The sequence below is a fragment of the Saccostrea cucullata genome, unplaced genomic scaffold, assembly GCF_032062105.1.
Source record: "Saccostrea cucullata isolate Sc308-1 unplaced genomic scaffold, CSIRO_AGI_Scuc_v1 ctg3360, whole genome shotgun sequence".
NCBI lineage: Eukaryota > Metazoa > Mollusca > Bivalvia > Ostreida > Ostreidae > Saccostrea > Saccostrea cuccullata.
Genome location: NW_026926468.1, coordinates 120,164 through 140,329, shown reverse-complemented (window position 1 = coordinate 140,329; position 20,166 = coordinate 120,164). Strand labels below are relative to the sequence as shown.

The 20,166-nt window shown below is 33.0% G+C and overlaps 2 protein-coding genes across 2 annotated transcripts in view; one reads left to right on the top strand and one right to left on the bottom strand.

The window, feature by feature from the left end:
• Positions 1 to 20,166, top strand: part of LOC134271766 (toll-like receptor 6) — a 268,180-nt gene that overhangs the window by 127,851 nt on the left and 120,163 nt on the right. The window lies entirely within an intron of this gene.
• Positions 596 to 4,128, bottom strand: LOC134271747 (uncharacterized). Its single transcript, XM_062753962.1, has 2 exons — positions 4,040 to 4,128; positions 596 to 3,939 (listed from the first exon to the last, which is right to left on the bottom strand). The coding sequence occupies exons 1-2, from the start codon at positions 4,065 to 4,067 to the stop codon at positions 596 to 598; spliced, it is 3,372 nt and encodes a 1,123-aa protein (XP_062609946.1). The 5' UTR covers positions 4,068 to 4,128.

Sequence of the window (20,166 nt, the reverse complement as noted above, 5' to 3'; positions counted from 1 at the left end):
TCAGTTTGATTTGTGAAGATATTGTTAATTAAAATACATACATATTGTAAGAATTACGGCACCTTTCTCGAAAAAGATTATTTTTTCCCAACAGCACAGCTTATTCCATGATACTTGCATCTTCCCTATTCGCGTTGAATTAACGGATAAAGTCTATGAATTACTTTTATAACTTGCAATTAAAATCTTCAATTTACTCACACGCTTGGTGAATTATGTATTTCAGAAAAATTCGAAAGAAAGGTGGTTTGTTACAGTTCGTTACTATCCATGCAGCCTTAATTTCGGTCTCAGGTTATAAAGAATATAATGTACATTAAGATGTGGTTTACAAAACTGATATTGACTTCGGCAGCTTTAAGGTTGACAATGTTGTTATTCGGATGAAAATTTCAATGATGAACTCAGCTACATCCAATGTTTATGTATAATTTAAAACACATCAAAAGTACATAATTGCATAAGAATATTGTTTAGTTTATTGTGCAAATGATAGTCGTGCTGATTGAAATAAATTCTCTTCTTTTACACACACATTTCTTTTTTGTCTATTTTAACTTTTGTTCGGCACTACCTCAACAGGATCTGGATCTTTCTAGTCTGTATTGTTCAAGTATATCATCCCCACTTTATCTGATTCTAGAGTGAAATCTCCAAATACTTCTGGAATCAGTTCAACGGGTATGAAACATTCTTCTATGATTTTACGGAGAGGCACTGGATTACTTGTTCTTTCTAGGCAGACCGTTATGTTTTGTTTAGCAGCTGTGTAATTTTGAGGCCAGTCTGGTTTATGTTGTGGAGATTTTATATATTTTTGAAGTTCTTCAGTTGTTTTGCATTTTGTCTTGAATTTGTAAAAGTTTTTTCCGAAGTATTCAGCACAAACTGCATGACACAGCCAATATACTGCTGAATTCCAGTTTTCTTTCATCATGTAAAGATATCCGAGTAGACTAAATGATGTCGCACTAAAGTCCTCGAGGCAGTAGTTTTCGAAATCTTTCAATATAGTATCAACTTCTCTTTCTGCGTTTCGTTCCTTTGAATCCATTTTTATCTTCTCTATGTCTTCTGCTTCTGGATCTCGATTTTTCTCTACTTTGTCTTGTCCGGAAGAAGAGGGATTGCCTTTTCCAAGATTTCTTTCTAGGTCCTTTTCTGGGTCATTTTTAAAATTACGCTCTTTTCCTTTCATCAAACAAAACATACTATTCCCTAAAATGTAATAGCAAAGGGCTTTTGACTTGCAGCGAAAAACTCCATGGATATCTATCTCGTTCTTTAGGAATTCGTCTAGTACCTGTAGCAATGATGTCGAGAACTCGTTTTCAGAGTCGACATCAATATGTTCAATGTACTTTTTCAGGAGTTCTATCCCTTTATTCCACTCTTTTTGTACAAAATGTAAAAGAGCAACTCCTGCAATCATGCCTGATGGAGGTTTTTCTCCTAAAGTCAACAACCTGTTAAACTCCGTTTTTGAATTTTCAAACGCCATTATTCTTTCCGAATTCTCAAATGGCAAAGAGCAAGCATATGCTAGATACATAAATGCCAAATTTACTCTTGACTGAGTAAAATCCGGATAACTTTTACTTATTTCCTGGAACATATCTACTGATTTTTTCGGACATCTCACTTTTAGTGTTAAATACACCAAAACGTCTTTAACTGGAAAATTTTGAAACTTTTCTTCCCAAACCTTAATGATGTATTCGACTGCAGAATCGCATGAAGCACTTTGTATTACACCCTGTACATGACAAATAATTTCCTTATCTTTTGCTACCAAGAAATTTCCAGAATCAATGAAAGCCTTTTCTGCTTCTTCAAATCTTTCTTTGGTTTCGCACAATAAACCAAGAAGATATTGTGAGCTTTGGTATTCGTCTGCTGAGCAGTAATTCTGGAATTTTACCAGGTACTCATTCCAAGATGTGATGTCATCTTCATTGTCACATAAAATGCGCACAAAGTAAGCCAGTGAAACAGTTGGAAATTGGATTTGTTTAAATGCATTTGTGAATAATGTTTTCGACAAATGTGCCATCAAAAGTCGTGGAAGCGCATGAAATGTAAGAACATTGTAGTTGTTCATTTGGTGTTGGCAATTCTTTCCCCTTGTAATTGTAAAAAGATCTTCTAAGATATCCTTTGCTTCTTTTTTCATGTTGCACCTAAGCAGGAAATTGGCATAGTTTATATGTGCTTGTACAGTCATTTTATCTCTTTCCAACTTCTCATAAAGTGTCAGCGTTTTTCCTTTGACTTCCTTGAATTTCTCAGAATCAATGGGATATGACATCGATGCTGAAGAATATAGTAATGCTAAATACTCTTGAAGACCAGACGTGCCCTGACTATTCTGAGCGTAAACAAGTATTGATTGCATGAACATAGTAACTGGAAAAACTAATGTGTATTGTGTTGGAGAAGACATGCATAATGTGTATTGTGTTGGAGGAGACATGCATAATGGGTTTTCTATGATGCTCAGAATAAAATCTGAAAGATTTTCAAAGAACATTTTCATATGTCTATGCATGTCAACTAATAGCCTTGCAACTTCTGTCGTTTTGAGGCTCATGAGGCAACTCCAAGTAACCTTTTCAAGGACCATCATATAATTATTTTGAGTTGTTTGTATATTCTTCAAATTGTCATTATCGGTCAATGGTTGGATGTCCTCTCGAAATGCCGACCTTCTACTTAGATCTTGGAGCACATATTCGTCCGTAAAAGGAAGTAAAATAAGTATGGGATTCTTCCTCGCTTCTTTCAAAATTCGCTCTGCATCTGAAAGGTCCTCTTCTGTCAAAACGTCAAACAAATTATTTTCGGGAATGAAAAAAGTAGGGAGATTCCTACATTTCACATGCTCCAAGAGCCTATCCAACAGGTAAAGAAAACACCAGCCAGGATTTTCCCATCTTGTTTCAGGTAATATCTCGCATGCATACAGAAAAACTGTTTTGCAGTGATAAGAAGAAATAACCTCAAATTTCTTATCTTTGTGGATCAGTGCTCTTCTGAAAAGTTTGAAAAACACATAGGAATGTCTTTGGTAGTCATTTAAAATCGAATTTGCCAATTCAACTTCTGTCGTGGCAAAGGAAAAACGCCATTCAATATCAGATTTCGGGACATTCGTTTTCTTATGGGCAACAGGAACGACGTGACAACCATTTTCTAGGATTTTTTCAATATCTGCTTTACGGAGCCACTCACTTTTTTCAAATCGTTCAATTAACGATTGTGCACATTGAGGCCATAGACAAGGGATCGCCCAAGTAAAATCCCATTCGTCTTTTAATAAGGGATTTTCTAAAGTCGTCATGTTATCTCTTAATTCTACTCCTAAAGCAGGGCCTTTGCGTTCAACATTATATCTGTCATCATAGCTTTTATATATTTTTCTAGCTAACTCATCAATATCCCTTAAATTTGTACTGATGAAATGTTTTCCATCCAGCAAAGATGCACATTCAATTCCTTTTCTGTTCAGCGGAAATTCATTTTGGGGATTTAAGACACGAAGTCTGCAGTATCCAGGATGAGTGTCATTTGTTTCTATATAAACATTGGTGTTTATTTGGTCTGCTTTGGACACGGGAGAGTGATTTGATTCATTATGCTCAGTCAATGGAGAACAATCTACGACTTGTAAGATATCGATGTCACTGTAGCGGACATACACAGGAACAGGGTTATCAAGATTTTTATCCCGTTTGAACAATTTAGGAATTTCATAGAATTCTGGAACACTTCCTACCTGAACACAATGAAACCTGACTGGTTGTTCAGTCCGATGGAGCATTTCGTTAAACTTCTGGGCATGGTCTTGGTCTTTTTGATTGTTCTGAATTGACGTAGTGTACAAAGGAAGTATAAGTTCTATGATAAATGTGAGGTTAGGAATGGCGATCTCACAAGATTCTGAATAAAAAAAGAAAGAAAAGTTTACGATAAGAGTTTACTAAAATTCTTTACATATTTAGCCTTTGAAAATTTAGTGTTTGATCTAGTATAAGCCTACCTTCTGATTGCGACGAATTATCATCCATTATAGGCTTTTTCACCTGTGTGCTCTAGATAACAAAATCCAAACTAACTTAATGGCTTTTTTCCGACGATCGTATTTTTTCACTTCCTCCTTGGCGTTCTTTTGTAAATATTCTCTGAGGTGTATCAGATCACTTACTTGCTGAAACTACGTATCGCACACAGATTTGACCTAAAAATTCATGCAGGTATCTTTTTCATGCATTTAAATTTTGAATTAATTTAAGCTTGTACTGCAGCATTATTTAAATTGATTTCAGCTAAAAGAAAAACACATGTAGTCGTAAAGAAGTAGGACCAAACTTTTGAATGTGTATCATTTATTGTAAAGGCATTATTTGACAAAATGTAAAATGGTCAAAATATTAAACAAAAAAAATTATTTTGAAAAAAAAGATTTACGAGTAAAATTCACCCACAAGATATTGATTGCCAAAATGGTATTTAAAAGATTGGATAACGCTACGATAGGCTCTCATCATTAGCAATGCCTTTCTCATATCCAGTCAGTCTTTGATAGAAAGGCATGATATAAAACTCAAACAAAAATGCTGGCACATTATTTATATCGTTATATGGGGTTGAATGAAGTCAAGGAATTTGGCAATTTTTGTTTTGCTGGATGTCAAAGGTAAAAGAAAATTCAACAATTTCTTTTCACAAGTGTGTGTTTGGACATTGTAGTCTCGTCTTGGGGTTTGTACTCCAGACATTGGAAACGTTTTTCTATGTGTGACATTCTTATTATTTACTGGAAGAGATCTGTCTGATAAAGATTTGGAAAACAACAAAGGTTCGTTAAAGCAAGAATTTTATTATGTCAAATTGAGAAATACAATATTATTATCTCTGCCGTCTTATTTAATAAGTCATAAGTTCGTAGTTAGACAACAAAACACAAACCTTCAGATAATACTCTAGTACAAAACTGACGAGATAACTCTTTCCAGAACGTAGAGTTCCAGCATACATATTCATGGGGAAAAGACTAACAATTTTGCTACTGCTATATATTGCAAGTGAATGTTTGACATAGAGCCTTAATTTTACTGCATGTCCTTAGTAAGCGATCATCATGGTCTATATCATGCAGCATGCAAACACATTTTATGATACCGCTTTTTGTTTCAAGTCGTTTTGGTTTTGCCTTAATGAGGCTTCCACATGAGGTATTCATGCAATTTATCTGAGTAAGAACTTTGCTATGAGTGGCAGATGATCTGACGGAAATACTTCACTTGGTGGTAGGTTTCTTCTCATTTCTTCCTCCGATAAAAAGTCTAGCACCGAAAGGACTTCAAGGCCACGCCCATTTGATGTCTCAGAGCGAGGCTCGAAAAATATGTAGTCCAGACATAGGCAGAATTCACCGTCAAGATTGGTTATTTTTGGCTCTGTTTTCTGAAAATGAAATGAACCAAAATTTTCTAGATACAACAGTAGTTCTATAATGCAATATTACTTAGACATCATTAGAAAATAAAAAAACTTTTTCCTGCATAAAAATTGTGAACATCTTTTTTTATTAATTGACAAAGTTCCCAAACATAATTTTACACACATGTAGCTCGTATTTGAAAAGTGCAGTCACCAGCTTTTATTTTTTTAAAATTCAAAACAAGGTTCTATAGACTTCGAAGAATATCACTCATATTTTAAAATTTCAAATGGTGATTTTCATGGACAAATTTTACTTCTCATACATGTAATCTTTCCTGGGCATTGCGAAAAAACAATAATGTACGAGTAGATGTATATAAATACACATTTTATCAATTTCTTGCGAAAAAGAAAAAAAAAACAAGCAAAAATACCAAAGACGATACAATTTCTTCACATTTAATCAGTCTATATAAATAAATGCACTGTACTGATCACTTCAATATTCAAAGAAACCTTACACTTTTGTCACGTTTTGGGGTGCATAGAAACTCGGATAAACTTCGAAATCAATGTATTAATGCAACGGAGTAGATTAATATTGAGTTTGAATTGCATTTACCAATCTTGCGATATTTATTATTAAGAATCCTTATAAAGTATAATAATTATGTTCTATTATTCAACAATTGTATTTAAAGTGAATATACACAATCATATTACGCGATTTGTACACGCTATGTATATTTTAAACGATAATCGATAAGTAAATCGGAATATTCATTGCGGAATTTAGAGCAAAATTAAGAAAAATAAATATACATACCAGGCATGTAGTATCAGGTGGAGGGGTGACCCCTTCTTTTCAGAGATAAATCTTTAGCCCCCCCCCCCCCCCCCCCCCCAAAAAAAAAACTTTCTTACGCCTAAAGGCTGATACGATATGAATAATCACACATTGAAATTGTTGTTTTATTTTTCAAATAAAAATGAGTAATAGTTTGATTCCCACTCCTACATAATCGATTTTTTTTCAAGTTTGGAAGAGTTTACTCTTTTTCTTTATCAAACTTCTGTTCAAGTTTATTGTTTATTTTTTTCTCAGATCCCCCTTTACAAAGGAAAGGATGTGTATCTCTGTGTGTATTTACCGTAACTAATTATTCGATCGCTTGTACAGTACTTTTTAAATTGTCATGTGGAAGAAAATTAATATAGTGGATAATTTATTTGATAGATGCATTATAGATCAAATATTAAAAAAAAAGTGATTAGGGGATTAATTTTCAGACCAAAAATACCTCAAGAACAAAAAGAAGACCTCTCACGCACGCCAAATTAAGAAGAATACGAATATTGCAAAATAAAATTCAAGCTTATTTCAGCCCGGAGAACCGGGCTGCTCTATATATACATATAAGTTTAATTGTTTGTGTATGGGGATTGGGGTGGGAGTAGTTACATGTATTTAGAATTAAAGGTTTTTCTAAACATCCCTAACAAAAAAATACTATAGTAAACTATAGTTTACTATAGTAAATCAAAGTTCCAAAGTTTTCACCATAGTAAATCAAAGTTCCAAAGTTTTCACCATAGTAAATCAAAGTTCCAAAGTTTTCACTATAGTAAATCAAAGTTCCAAAGTTTTCACTAAAGTAAATCAAAGTTCCAAAGTTTTCACCATAGTAAATCAAAGTTCCAAAGTTATTACTATAGTAAATCAAAGTTCCAATGTTCCAAAGTTTGCATCATAGTAAATCAAAGTTCCAAAGTTTTTACTATAGTAAATCAAAGTTCCAAAGTTTTCGCCATAGTAAATCAAAGTTCCAAAGTTATCACTAAGGTAAATCAAAATTTCATAGTTTTTACTATAGTAAATTGAAGTATTAATTTTTTTTTTGTATTTTGTTTTATTATTATTAGTCTGTTTTAAGGGGGATGATATTGGTTTCTTTAGACTGGATTTGTTGTTCATCTTAATTTAAATATACGAAGTAAATCATTTTAATTCAATATTTACATTAAACAGTAGGAAAAAAAAGTTATCTGAAATTAAGGAAGCAAATACTTTGATTCTAAATGAAGGAAAATTTCTCTTATAATATTTTCCCCCACAAATAATAATAAATATTGCTTATTTATCGGTGCAAGAGACATTTTGTACATTAAGATTCATTTCTTGTGCTTCGTTCTTTCAGTGGACAGGTCGTATTTTTAAAACATTCACTGAAACTTAAATAAATCTTAATCTTGAAATTTCTTAAAATTTACTGAATTGGAAGCAGAAACATAATTCTAAAGGTTTTATAGTACTTTATCAAAGTTCCAAAGTTTTTACTATAGTAAACCAAAGTTCCAAAGTTTTCACCATAGTAAATCAAAGTTCCAAAGTTTTTACTATAGTAAATCAAAGTTCCAAAGTTTTCACTATAGTAAATCAAAGTTCCAAAGTTTTCACCATAGTAAATCAAAGTTCCAAAGTTTTAACTTTGGTACTATAGTTAACTATAGTAAACTATAGTTAACTATAGTTTACTTTATTATTTTTTTGTTAGGGATTGAAAAGATTGTTAATCAGAATGTTTTTTTCCGTTTATAAATTACGAGATACATAGCATATTTACTTCCATAAAGTGAATCTGTAAAAATATATATGTTTTTCTAATATATAAAGTTGCTTACAATTAACTATTGAAAAAAACGACAGGTCCCTTTTTTTAGAACATCGAATTTTACTTCTCGGATAAAAACGAACTCTGCACAGTTCATGTTTTATATTTTAAAATTGAAAATTAATACATTTTATATATAGGTGATGCATGTGTCTCACTTCAATTTATATTTCATGCAGCTAAAATTTATTTGAGGAACTGATCAAGTTTAAAATGGTATCGTTTTTGATTGATTTTTATCCGACTACAAGTTTTCAAAATATTCGCGACTATCGATTCCATCAATTTGACGCATGCCTTTTCACGCATATCGAAGCGGTTTGATGATGAAGACTCATTTTGATTGTTTACTTTATATATTTTCCGGGCGACAATTGACTGTTACATCAATGTTTTCTTGTTGAACATTATTCTAACGTACTACATTGTTATTTATTTCTTATCTCATGGTAACGCTTGCTTCGTCTTCCTTTATATAGTACCTAATTATGTTCCCCAAACGAAGTTGGGGAACATATTGTTTTTACTCTGTTTCTTATTATTATTATTATTATTTTTCTTCTCGGGAAAATTTTGTCCGCGAATGATCTTGTAAAGTACACATCCGATTAAGGGGAAATCTTTTTAGGGTAAGTAGGCATGTTATGTAGATTTGCGGAACGAAGGTCATTTTGCGCGCACGTGCTTGCAAGAGCGCGCACGTGCAACACGTGAAATGACCAATATACTTAAAATTGCCGTACCTTTTACATTTTTTGATGTAATGCTTTGATATTTAGAATATGTAGACATATTATAAATGTAGATAAGATGACATTGTCAACATGCCATTTTGTGTGCACGTGCTTGCAAGAGCGCGCACGAGCAACACGTGAAATGACCGATTTAATTAACATAGGCGTAAATTTTTACCTTTTTGATGAAATGCTTTGAAACTCCTAAAATAAGGATATAGTAGTAGCAAAGACAATATGACATGGTCAAAATAGCAAGATCTCACGCGCATGCACGTGCGCTTCGCTCTGATTGGCTGAAACTAAATTCTCAATATCTTTCTTGTTTTTTGATGAAATCCTTTGAAATTTTGAACATTGCCATGCATTAGGGTATCCTACAACATGTTATATAACAATTTTCATGAAAACACGTGCATGCATGTGCGCTGCAATCTGATTGGCCGAAACTTTAATAGCTATTACTCTCTGGGTTTTCAACCAAACAGGATGTGATTTGGAACATAGATAGATATAATAGACTTCTACAGGAAGGTATGGTCACCATGCACATCCACACACGTGCGTGTACGTGCGCTGCAATCTGATTGGCTGAAACTTTAAATAGCTATAACACCCTTAGTTTTCAACCAAACAGGATGAGATTTGGAATATAGATAGATATAATGGACTTCTAAAAGAAGGTATGATTACCATGCACATCCATACACGTGCGTAAACGTAAGCTGCAATCTGATTGGCTGAAACTTTAATCAGCTATAACTCCCTTGGTTTTCAACCAAACGGAGTGGGATTTAGAACATAGATAGATGTAATGGACTTCTACAAGAAGGTATGTCACCATGCTCATGTATGCACGTGTGTGCACGTGAAATGAGTAAATTCAAAAATACAACTGAATGACCGTATTTTTTAATACTTTCGGATTAAATACTTTAATATTTAGTATATTAAATTATATAGATTGTGTAGACAAGATGATATGGTCATTACGCACATGCATTCACATGCGCACGCGTGCAATGCTAAAATTTGAATGAACTTAGTACCCTTCAAGGTAATCTTTGTTAAAGTCTCAAATGCATAAAGTTTGTCTTATTTAATGAAGCTTGCAGGGAAAATGGCACCAAAAGGGAGATGGGGAGCGTTTGGGGAACATCTGTAACGGTCCCCGTTACAATTAGCACTAGTTTAAAATGTCTCCGCCCATGTTTATATAATAGAGAAACCGTACTCTGTTCGAAAGAAAATGTTCCGGAATTTGTATGTGCGGTAGGTGTTACAATTCTTGATACTCAAAGTCATTAATAATGATTGTATCAAATTTCAATCAGAAATACTATGTTATACACCATGAAAATTAAAAGTATACAATATCCTAGAGCATATTCTGTAAAATAAGGGCGAAAAAAGGTACCAAGCTACTATACTTAAGTGGAAAATCCTTCGAGATTGATTTTCTTTGTTGAACATCATCATGCGTAATTTCTGATTTAAAATGAAATGATGCCAATTTATAATAAAAAATAAAATAAAACACAACTATAAAATGAAGAGAACTTTGGTACAAAAATAATTAAGGGATGTTGTAAAGCTAGAAAATGTTGACTATTCAGAATTTAGTGTGGCAGTAATGTGCATCCGAAAAAAAAATTTGTCTTGACTCTATAGATTTATAATTTCCCAAGTTCTATGGTCGTTAAAGAGACCTTGTCAGCAAATAGAATATATCATTACGTCAAATACTGACATTTGTTTTTCAAAGAAATTGTTAAGTCAGTGCATTTCCTATAGGTTTTTTCCTTATTTATCAATCATGACAAGGATCACACGGTAAGGTGTGACTGGTTGACACTGGAATGCTTACTCCTCCATGGCATCTGATTCAACCTCTGATGTTTTTAAAGCTCCGTGTTTGCTCTGTGCAAGACTTACAAGTCCTATAAAGTAAATAAAAAACCACTTAGATTGAAATATAGCAGAGAAAAAATAGAATTGAAATTAATGCGAAAATTCCTTTTGAAGTATGAGAAGTAAAATTGTTGGTGCGTTTAGATATCCAAGACTTCAATATACGGCAATTATGTAATTATCTGTAATAAAACTATAATGAACATAGAGATACTGTAAGATCAAAGAACATATTGATAGATTGGAATTAGTTGAACGTCTTTTGCTTACGAAAACTATTTCCTCGTATCGCTACATCAACAGCAATATATGATCAGCACAGTGTAAAATGATTCCCACTTCGAACAGTGCATAGTTTGTTCTTTGTCATGCTGTAGCCAATAGAATCATTTTTATCCAGATAAAATGCAAATCATTTACCATGGAATGGTCACAACTTATGTTTTAAAGCCACGAAAAACACAAAATAAGGATAAAAAAGTCTTTCATAAACTGGAAAATTGCACACTCAAACCACTAACTGTGGAATAGGCATGAATCAATTTTAAGACCCTAATAAACTAAGCAAGTTTTTAATGGAATGTTCGACTTAATTTGAAAAAATTAGGTACATCTAAAATTCTTTTTTTATTCTTAAAGTTTTGAAAGCTGTCTTGGTATATTTTAGCTTAATGAACCTCAAAAATATCATTACAAATCCAACATCACATATTTTGATAAAAATATTAAATCTATTTCGAAATTACTTTTATTGAAAGCGTTCCAAGATCTTTCATTTTTAATGTGGCAGAGGATATATTTATAAGAGCTTCAATAGCATTTCTCTATTGACAATATCTTGTTAAGCCTATAGATGGAAGCTTCACACCTCTCCAGCTGTCAAGGGGCTTAGTTAAGGCCATAAGTGGTAAGCCTTGTAGCAAAACTAGTAGCCTCTATACAGGAGCTGTGGTTGTCAACTACCATGTTAATCCTGCTGTATATGGACATACGCTACGTTTACGACTAATCGTCAATGACTCTGCAAGGATGTCGTACATGTCTTTAGGGACACTGTCATTCCCAGGTATGAACAACACATGTTTGATAAATATAAATGTAGCAATAACCACCTCATAGAGATCAATTGTATCCATTATTTTTGCTAAATATATCTCAATTATTACATCTAAATTTCTAAATACATGTTTATACTCTACAAAAAATACTAGTAACTAGAAAAGAAACTCGTTGCGAGCAACGAGAGGTCTTCCGTCCGATTCTGAGAAAAAAAACCCCGCAAAATCGAGCTGAAAAAGTGATAAAACCTTTTATGGAAACAAAGGTGATTGAACCCGGGACGCCAGCATGAAAATCCAAGGGGTTTACTATTACGCTATTGGGACCACAGCTCTAAATCTACCTGTATATACTTCTGAAACAGTACATATGTCCTAGAAAAATGAAAGGCGGGTCACTATTCATAATTTTGCGTCTAACGCCACGAGAAAATCTTCGCGCCTTTTCTTTGGAATGTTCCATAAAAGAGGTGTGATAACTTCAATGGAAAAAGCGTTCTTATAGCTAAAATTTCAAGGTGAAGAAAGTATATTTAATACATGTACACATTCTAAAACATATATAGATAAGTAACACTAAATCAGTGAAACTGCTATAATTTTTTACTTTTTTAAATTTCCTGTTTATCCCCATACTGAACTATCCCGATTAGTTAAACTTTCATGAAAATGTTGAAATGTTTCGCCGAGAAACATGTGTCGCCCTAAGACAGTCAAGGAATCAGACAACATTTATGTTCAATAACTTAAATCAGATCTTTGAGACAAAAATGTTAAAATAAACTCAATTCTTCTAAAAATCGGTTTTCTTATGTTTGTCTTTCCTATTAGTTTAATGTGACTCAAGTGCGCATGAGCAAACGGTGGTTACGTTTAAAACTTACGGCCTACTATATACATCGATATTGTTTCTTAAAAATTATTATTTATAACTATGATTTAAGATCCGTTTTTCCGCAATACAAATGATAGTAGGTATCGTATTTCATTTGCACATTTAGTCTTTTCTATTTCTTCTTTGAGAACCAACCAAAACCAATCATAGAAGACGTTGAGACGACCAAGGATTTAAACTTAGTTTGACACAGAATTGCAACGTAACTACGACGTGAAAATCTCAGTATTTCTATACATTTCACTTATCCTTATTTACTTTCGTTCAAGCAAATCTGTAAACTCCTATTGCGAAATGTCGAAGTTGACAGAGACAGCCGCCATTTTGGACCCGCTTCAGATTTTTGAATGTTTATATCTAGAGTTTGGATTTATCAATAGTCAAACAAATTATACAGTAAGCAATACAAGAAGGGTTTCTATTAACACTCCAAAAATAAATGAAAAATATTGAAAAACAAAATAGTTTGAAAATACGGACATTTTAATTTCGCATCCAGTAGCAACGGGAAGTACTGACGACGTACGAATGGGCGATATCGCATATTTAAGAGTCATCATCTATCGTCTTGAATAAGTCTCCAGTTAATATCTTAATCCATTTTTGATAAAAAGGGGGACAAAAATCCATTTTAAAATCAGAAAACTGTCCATATCTTGGAATCGAAGGCAGTTATTCCAAATTTTTCTTCTGATGAACAAAGTTCATATGATGACGCATAATTCCTGAAAGTTTCACTGATGTCCACTGAAAAGTTTTCGAGAAATCGCCTGCACAAAATTTTTTGGGAAAAAAATAAGAATAAATAGATGAGATCTCGTTGGGAGCAACGAGTAGGTCTTCCGTCCGATTTTTCGATAAGATGAGATATGATTTTGACTATCATCTTTGTTAAAACATAATGATTCAAGCTATCTCTCTTTTGATGAAATTCTTTTGATAAAGATAGCATTATCTAATAGTAATAGATGAAAGTCTTAGCCCTTCTAGACCCCTTATTTAAGGGGTCAGACCATTTGTCTTCATATCAAATGATAAGGCTCGTGAATTGAAAGATTTTTTATTCAATAAGTATTCATAAATTTCTCTTCGTTTTCAAGCTATTTAAAATAGAAATATATAGGGGCCGGCCCTTCAAGTCTTTAATGTGGTCGTTTTGCAAAAATTGAATGGTTGTATATTGGTAAGAATAAGATTCTGAGCATCTTTTATTCAATACTGCTTATCAAAATATTTCTCCTTTTCGAGATATAAAGAAGCAAAGAATTAGCATTTTGGCCCCTTATGGCCCCTTATTACTTATTACGTAACATATGATCATGTTTTTACAAAATATTGTTTCAAATTGTTAAGATAAACATTTTTACTTCAGAAATGTATAATAAATTCTTGATAGCTAAAGAGTTATAAATCAAAACGTTCTGACCCCTCTATGCCCCTTATTTGAGGAGTGAGACCCTTTTTCTTCTTATCAAATGAAAGAACTTGTAATTCTGAACAACTTTTATTCTATATATTTTAACAAATTATTTACTGGTACAAAGATATCAAAGAAAACGTATCAAAATTTGCGAGATATTTGTGAGTCTATTTTTCGAGCCCAGGCAAGCTTCAAATCCTTTTGCGCTGGAAAGATATAGACTCAAAAAAGCAGTTCTACTATCCTTTCTCTACCTTCACTGAAAATCTCAACTCAATATCTTCATTCGTTTTTTAGTGATTGCCTGGACAAGCTGACCCTCTGAAAATCACAAAATCATCCATATCACACGACCGGAAATGACGACGTACATATAAAAAATTTCCAATAAGGTTAAGACCAGTATCTATCAATCTGCAAGTTTCGTGAAAATCGACGAAGACGTTTCCGAGAACTCCCATGCACAAAAATCGGTAAGAAAAAAAAAGAATAATAGGGAAAAAGAAACCGAACGAAAACAATAAGGTCTTCCGTTGGAAACGGAAGACCTTAATAAAACGATATAGTAGCATGTAAATTTTATTAAAGGGGCATGGACACAGTTTCAGCTAAAATTTCAAAATTTATTTTTCCATTTTTACATATATTTAACTAAGGTCTTTCTAATGGGGATCAAACATTTGAACGCCAGTTGTCCAGATACAAGACAGATTTAGAGCTCGTTTTACACAGGTTAATATACTAATATATGTTCGTTCAAAGTAGATAGTTTCAAATTATAGTTAATTTTAAATACAATTTGACAGTTTGTGTTGTTTTTCTGAACTTCATTTTGTTATAAATATGATTTTTTCTATTTGTAAACAAAAATAAGGCACGAGCCTTGTTTACATTGTGAAGAACTTAAAGTTCTGTATCTTGTTTCTTAATCAAGAAATCAACAAAAAATCATTAGATGATGTCTTAGGTAGGAATTGTAAACATTAAGATTGTTTTAAAAAATCAGTCGAAACTGTGTCCAGGCCCTTTAAGAGTATGGAATCTGATTTAGTGTTGTTAACAATAATCTTGATGGAAAGGTTTAACAATTAGTAAATAGCTGTACATCAGAGACAGAGTATAATCTCATCATTCCGTAAGAAAAATATGACAATAAAAAAAGTAACACGATATGGAGATGTTCTTACTTAAGTGAAAGACCTTCATTTAGCAGTGTTCAAAAACACTTAATCATTTGAAGTAAGATATAAACTTGACTTTGTTCATCTGATGAAAGATAAAATATTTTTTTTGTACTAGAAAGTAATTGCATGTTTTAGTTTGCTCTGTGTTCAAGGTGCTTGGACAGATTTGAAGTTTATATTTTCTCCAATGTCCGGTATAATAGCATGACTATAAGTATAAATAGCATTTCACGCGGAAATATATTAATCATAAAAAATTTTATCTCTATAGTATTGGATGTTTTCAATTTGTTAAGCTTTACAGCAACATTTTTACTTTTCTTAAGAATTAAGTATAAAATTTAATTTGATAAAGTAACAAATTAAAAAATTAAGGTTTCTCTTGATAGCTAAAAAAGAAGTGCACACAACGACATCAAGTCCCTAAACAATTACAGAAGGTCAAACCGTTTTAATGACATGGGATAGTGTAACTGCAACTTCAAACACAGATATTATTTGGAAGTGGATCAAAACAGACTTTCCAGAAAACATCCTTAATACAGGACCTACCTTCAAAATACCTCATATACAGAGGGGTCAGTCCGGTTCGTACAATTGTACAGCAACCAATGTTATTTGGACACCTCTACCAGCTACGATACGAGTTGATGTTCTATGTGAGTAATGATAGCGACGCTGTTTACAGCTTACAAAGTCACAACTGGAAGAAAAGTATGAGTGAATGAATTATTGGCTTTTATTTCAATTAAGGAATAACTGTCTTTTTTCGAATTCATGAAGTGATCAATCGATTGGCTTGCGTGATAATTTGCATAAACGCCGAAGGCGTTTATGCATAAAATTATCACGCAAGCCAATCGATTGATCATCTTCATGAAATTGAAAAATCTGATTGTTATTCCTTATATTTACATGCTTTGATTCCGCCAATCCACGTGCTCTAAGCCCTGCTTCTGTCTAGCTTTTTGTCCCGCCCTGCACGTGGTTTTTTTGGAACCGCGCCAAAACATTGATGGGGAAATAAAGTACATTTACATTTGGTAATTTTATCTCGGACAAAGATATTGGAAATGTAAATATTTCTTGATGAAAGTTCAGTTAAAATTAGGAGGGAAAAGTTTCATTTCGAGTTTTAAGGGCATGATAGAAATAGTTTTGGTGTTATTTACTTATTCCTTATATATTTTTAATTTTTACAATAACTGAATGACCTACTGATGCTGTACATCTCCTCTTAAAGTGGCAACATCACGCATCTCTTCAAAAACAGACTTGTTAAAATTTTCCTATAGGGTTTGGATTTTTTTAATACTCATAAATGTATACACTTTCAGAAAATAACAAATTTTGTAAGTAAATATTTCTGATTATTTCATTAAAATTAATAATTATTTATGGTACATAAATATATACATCGCAACGTGTTCGAGGTTCCACATTCCATGCTATATACGCACATAACGCAAGCGTATAGTTTTCGTAAACAAAACAGCATGGCAAGAGAGGGAAGCCCGATAGGCTTGTTACATTTACATAGTCGACCAAAACGAAAAACAAAACCAACTAGATACGATCTCGTTGCGAGCAACGAGTGGGCCTTCCGTGCGATTTTTGATGAGATGAGATAAGATTTTGATAGAGATTTTCATTCTAAAATAATGATTTTCCGTAATCTGTAAAAAGACTTTGAACATTAAGGTCTTAAAAAATTGACTATTGGCCCCTCACGGCCCCTAAAATTAGGGATCAGCCCTCTTCTCTTCATATCATCTTAAAGCTCTCAGGATTTTGATCACTTTTTGCTCAACAACTATTCAGAGATTCTTTTTCGTTTTCGAGTTATTTGCATAGAAAATATTTAGGGACCAACCCTTCAACTCCTGAATGGGGACGTTTATCGAAAAATAACAGGTTTTATATTGTTTGGAACATGATTTTGAATATCTTTTGTTCAATATTACTTATCAAATATCCCCAACTTTTGAGATATTAAGCGTCAAAGATTTAGCATTCTGGCCCCTTATGGCCCCTGATTATGTTCCATACGACATTAAAATCATAATATACATTTGTAGATTGTTTAGATAAATATTTTTGCTTCATAAATGTATAACAAAATATTGACTGCTAGAGAGTTATCGATTGAAGACGTTTGGCCCCTCTCGGCCCTTAACTTGAGTGTCCACCCCTTTTTCTGGATTTTTCCTTAAAACCCTCATGATATTGAACACTTTTTGTTCAACAACTATTCAGAGGTTCTGTTTCGTTTTTGAGAAATACTAAGGGGCCAGCCCTTCAACTCCCTAATGCGGACGTTAAGCGAAAAATGAAAGGTTGCATATTGTTCAGAACATTTTTTTGAACATCTTTCTTCAATATTCCCCACTTTTGATATATAAAGCGTCAAAGATTTAGCATTTTGGCCCCTTAATAGCTTATGGTTCCTAATTATGTACCATACGACATTAAAATCATAAGATATAGTTGTAGATTGTTGAGATAAACATTTCTGCTTCAGTAATGTATTACAAAATATTGCTTGCTAAAGAGGTATCGATTAAAGACTTTTGGCCTCTTTCGGCACCTAATTTTAGGAACCAGCCCTTTTTCCTATATTTTGTCTTAATGCTCTCAAGATTTTGAACATTCTTTGTTCAGCAACTATTCAGAGATTCTATTTCGTTTTCGAGTTATTTGCAAAAAAAAATATTAAAGGGGTCAGTCCTTTAACTCCTTTATGGGGACGTTTAGGGTAAAAATTAAAGGTTGCATATTATCCAGAACATTGTTTTGAACATCTTTTGTTCAAAATTACTTATCAAAATATTTCCCACTTTTAAGATATAAAGTGTCAAAGATTTAGCATTTTGGCCCCTTATGGCCCCTAATTATGTACCATACGACATTTCAATCATAATATACAGTTGTAGATTTTTGAGATAAACATTTTTGCTTCAGTAATGTATAACAAAATAATGACTGTTACAGAGTTATCGAATAAAGACTTTCGGTCCTTCTCGATCGGAACCTATTATGATGTGTCAGCACTTTTTTCTTGACATCATTTTAAAGATCTTGTCATTCTGCACAAATATTGCTCAGTATGTTTTAACAAAATAATTATACTTTCAAAGATATCATGCAAAATCAGTCATGATTCGTGTCCTAAATTTCGACCCCTACCCAGCTTCCATACTAGGCAATTCCGGGAAATTTGAGAATCATTGTGCACATTGGCAACATGTTCTCTATCTTTGGTAAAACTTGCAGTGTTCTAGCTTAAGCCGTTCTTGAGTTCTCGTGTTGACAAGGAGGTCCTTTAAATTTAGATTAAAGGGCGATAACTTTCGACCGAAAGTGAATTACAAAAAAATGAGAAAAAAAAGGATCATGTTTAGTTGACGACACACATTTCCTGAAAATTTCGAGTTAATCGATCAAACCATCTTCGAGAAAACTTCTGCACAAAAATTGTACGACAAAAAGGGAAGAATAACTAGAGCAAAGCTCGTTGCAAAGCAACGAGTAGGTCTTCCGTCCTGTTTGAACGGAAGTAACTTTTATTTTTAAAAAAGAGAGAAATGACGTCTCTAATGATTTAAATCTTCAAAATCTATGTTGAAAATTGCAAAAGTAAGCCATTTTTTGCTACTTCCTGTTTGGCCGGAAGTGACTCGACGGAGGGAAAATTAAGTTTCATGCTTCCAGTGACAAATATTTCCCCAAAACATGTCAAAAACGGCAGAAATATGCAGTTTCAGACTACTTCCGGTTTGGTCGGAAGTGACGTCACAGGACGTATTTTGATGACATCAGTAGATTTTACCAGAGATTTTCAACAACTTTGCTTCTTTGATGTATAACAAATTCTCAATACTTTTTGAGATATCTGGAAAAAACTTTTGGCCCCTCTAGATCCCTTAATTTAGGAGTCAGCCCTTTTTTTGAGATATCATTTGAAAGATCTTCTAATTCTACACAAATTATGTTTTATATATTTTAACAAAATATTTTTAGTTTAGAAGATAAAAAGCAAAATATGAGTAATTTTTGGCTCTTTTAAGCATTCTAATTTTTTACCCCTATATAGCGCCATTTTAAATAGAGAAATCGAAAAACAAAAACCGATGTGCACAACTTCAATCCTTCTATTATCTAAAATCAGTGGAATTTCTGCTCCAGCTTTAGCCGTCTCTGAGCCTTTGTCTGGAAACGAAAGCCTATAAATTTTCATTTAAAGGGAAAAAACTCAAAACCGGAAGTGACTTTTTGAAATTTTAGACAGCATTCTGATCGAGCTTAGTAACTTCTAGTACCTCTGGAAATTTGAGCGAAATCAATTGAGAAATGAATGAGATATGAGGCTTCAAAGTTGGCGTCTAGGAAGTAGAAGAAAAAAAAAAGAACCAGAGCCGAGCTCGTTGCAAAGCAACGAATAGGTCTTCCGTTGGAGCTACGAACTAGAAGATGTAACCTTGAGTCGTGGTCAAAAGCCACATACTAGAGATATACAAGTAAAAAACCTTGTAAGAGAAGCAACTTACAATGTTTCACTAGGAAAAAGACTGTAAAGGAATACTTGTATGTGTGACTTTGATCTTTCCAAATGACCTTGTGCTAAGCAATAAATAACTCTCGTTAGAGCTAAAATTGAGATAAAAAGAGTTAGGTCAAGGTCGAAAGAAAGGCCAAGTTCAAAAATGGTGATGCCATTAAATAGCTCTCATCAATATGCATCAACATGTGAAGTTTGATAACACCATTTTAAATGGTATTTTTAAAACTGAGCTAAACACTGATTTAAGAAAAGTGAGGTATATACAGGTATATAAAGTCTAGTTTTT

Bases quoted from the DNA above. Each gene is read 5' to 3' on its own strand.
- LOC134271747 (XM_062753962.1), bottom strand. From the start codon at position 4,067: ATGGATGATAATTCGTCGCAATCAGAAG. The intron at 3,940-4,039 runs GTAGGCTTATAC...TTTTTTATTCAG, and splicing joins TAATTCGTCGCAATCAGAAG to AATCTTGTGAGATCGCCATT.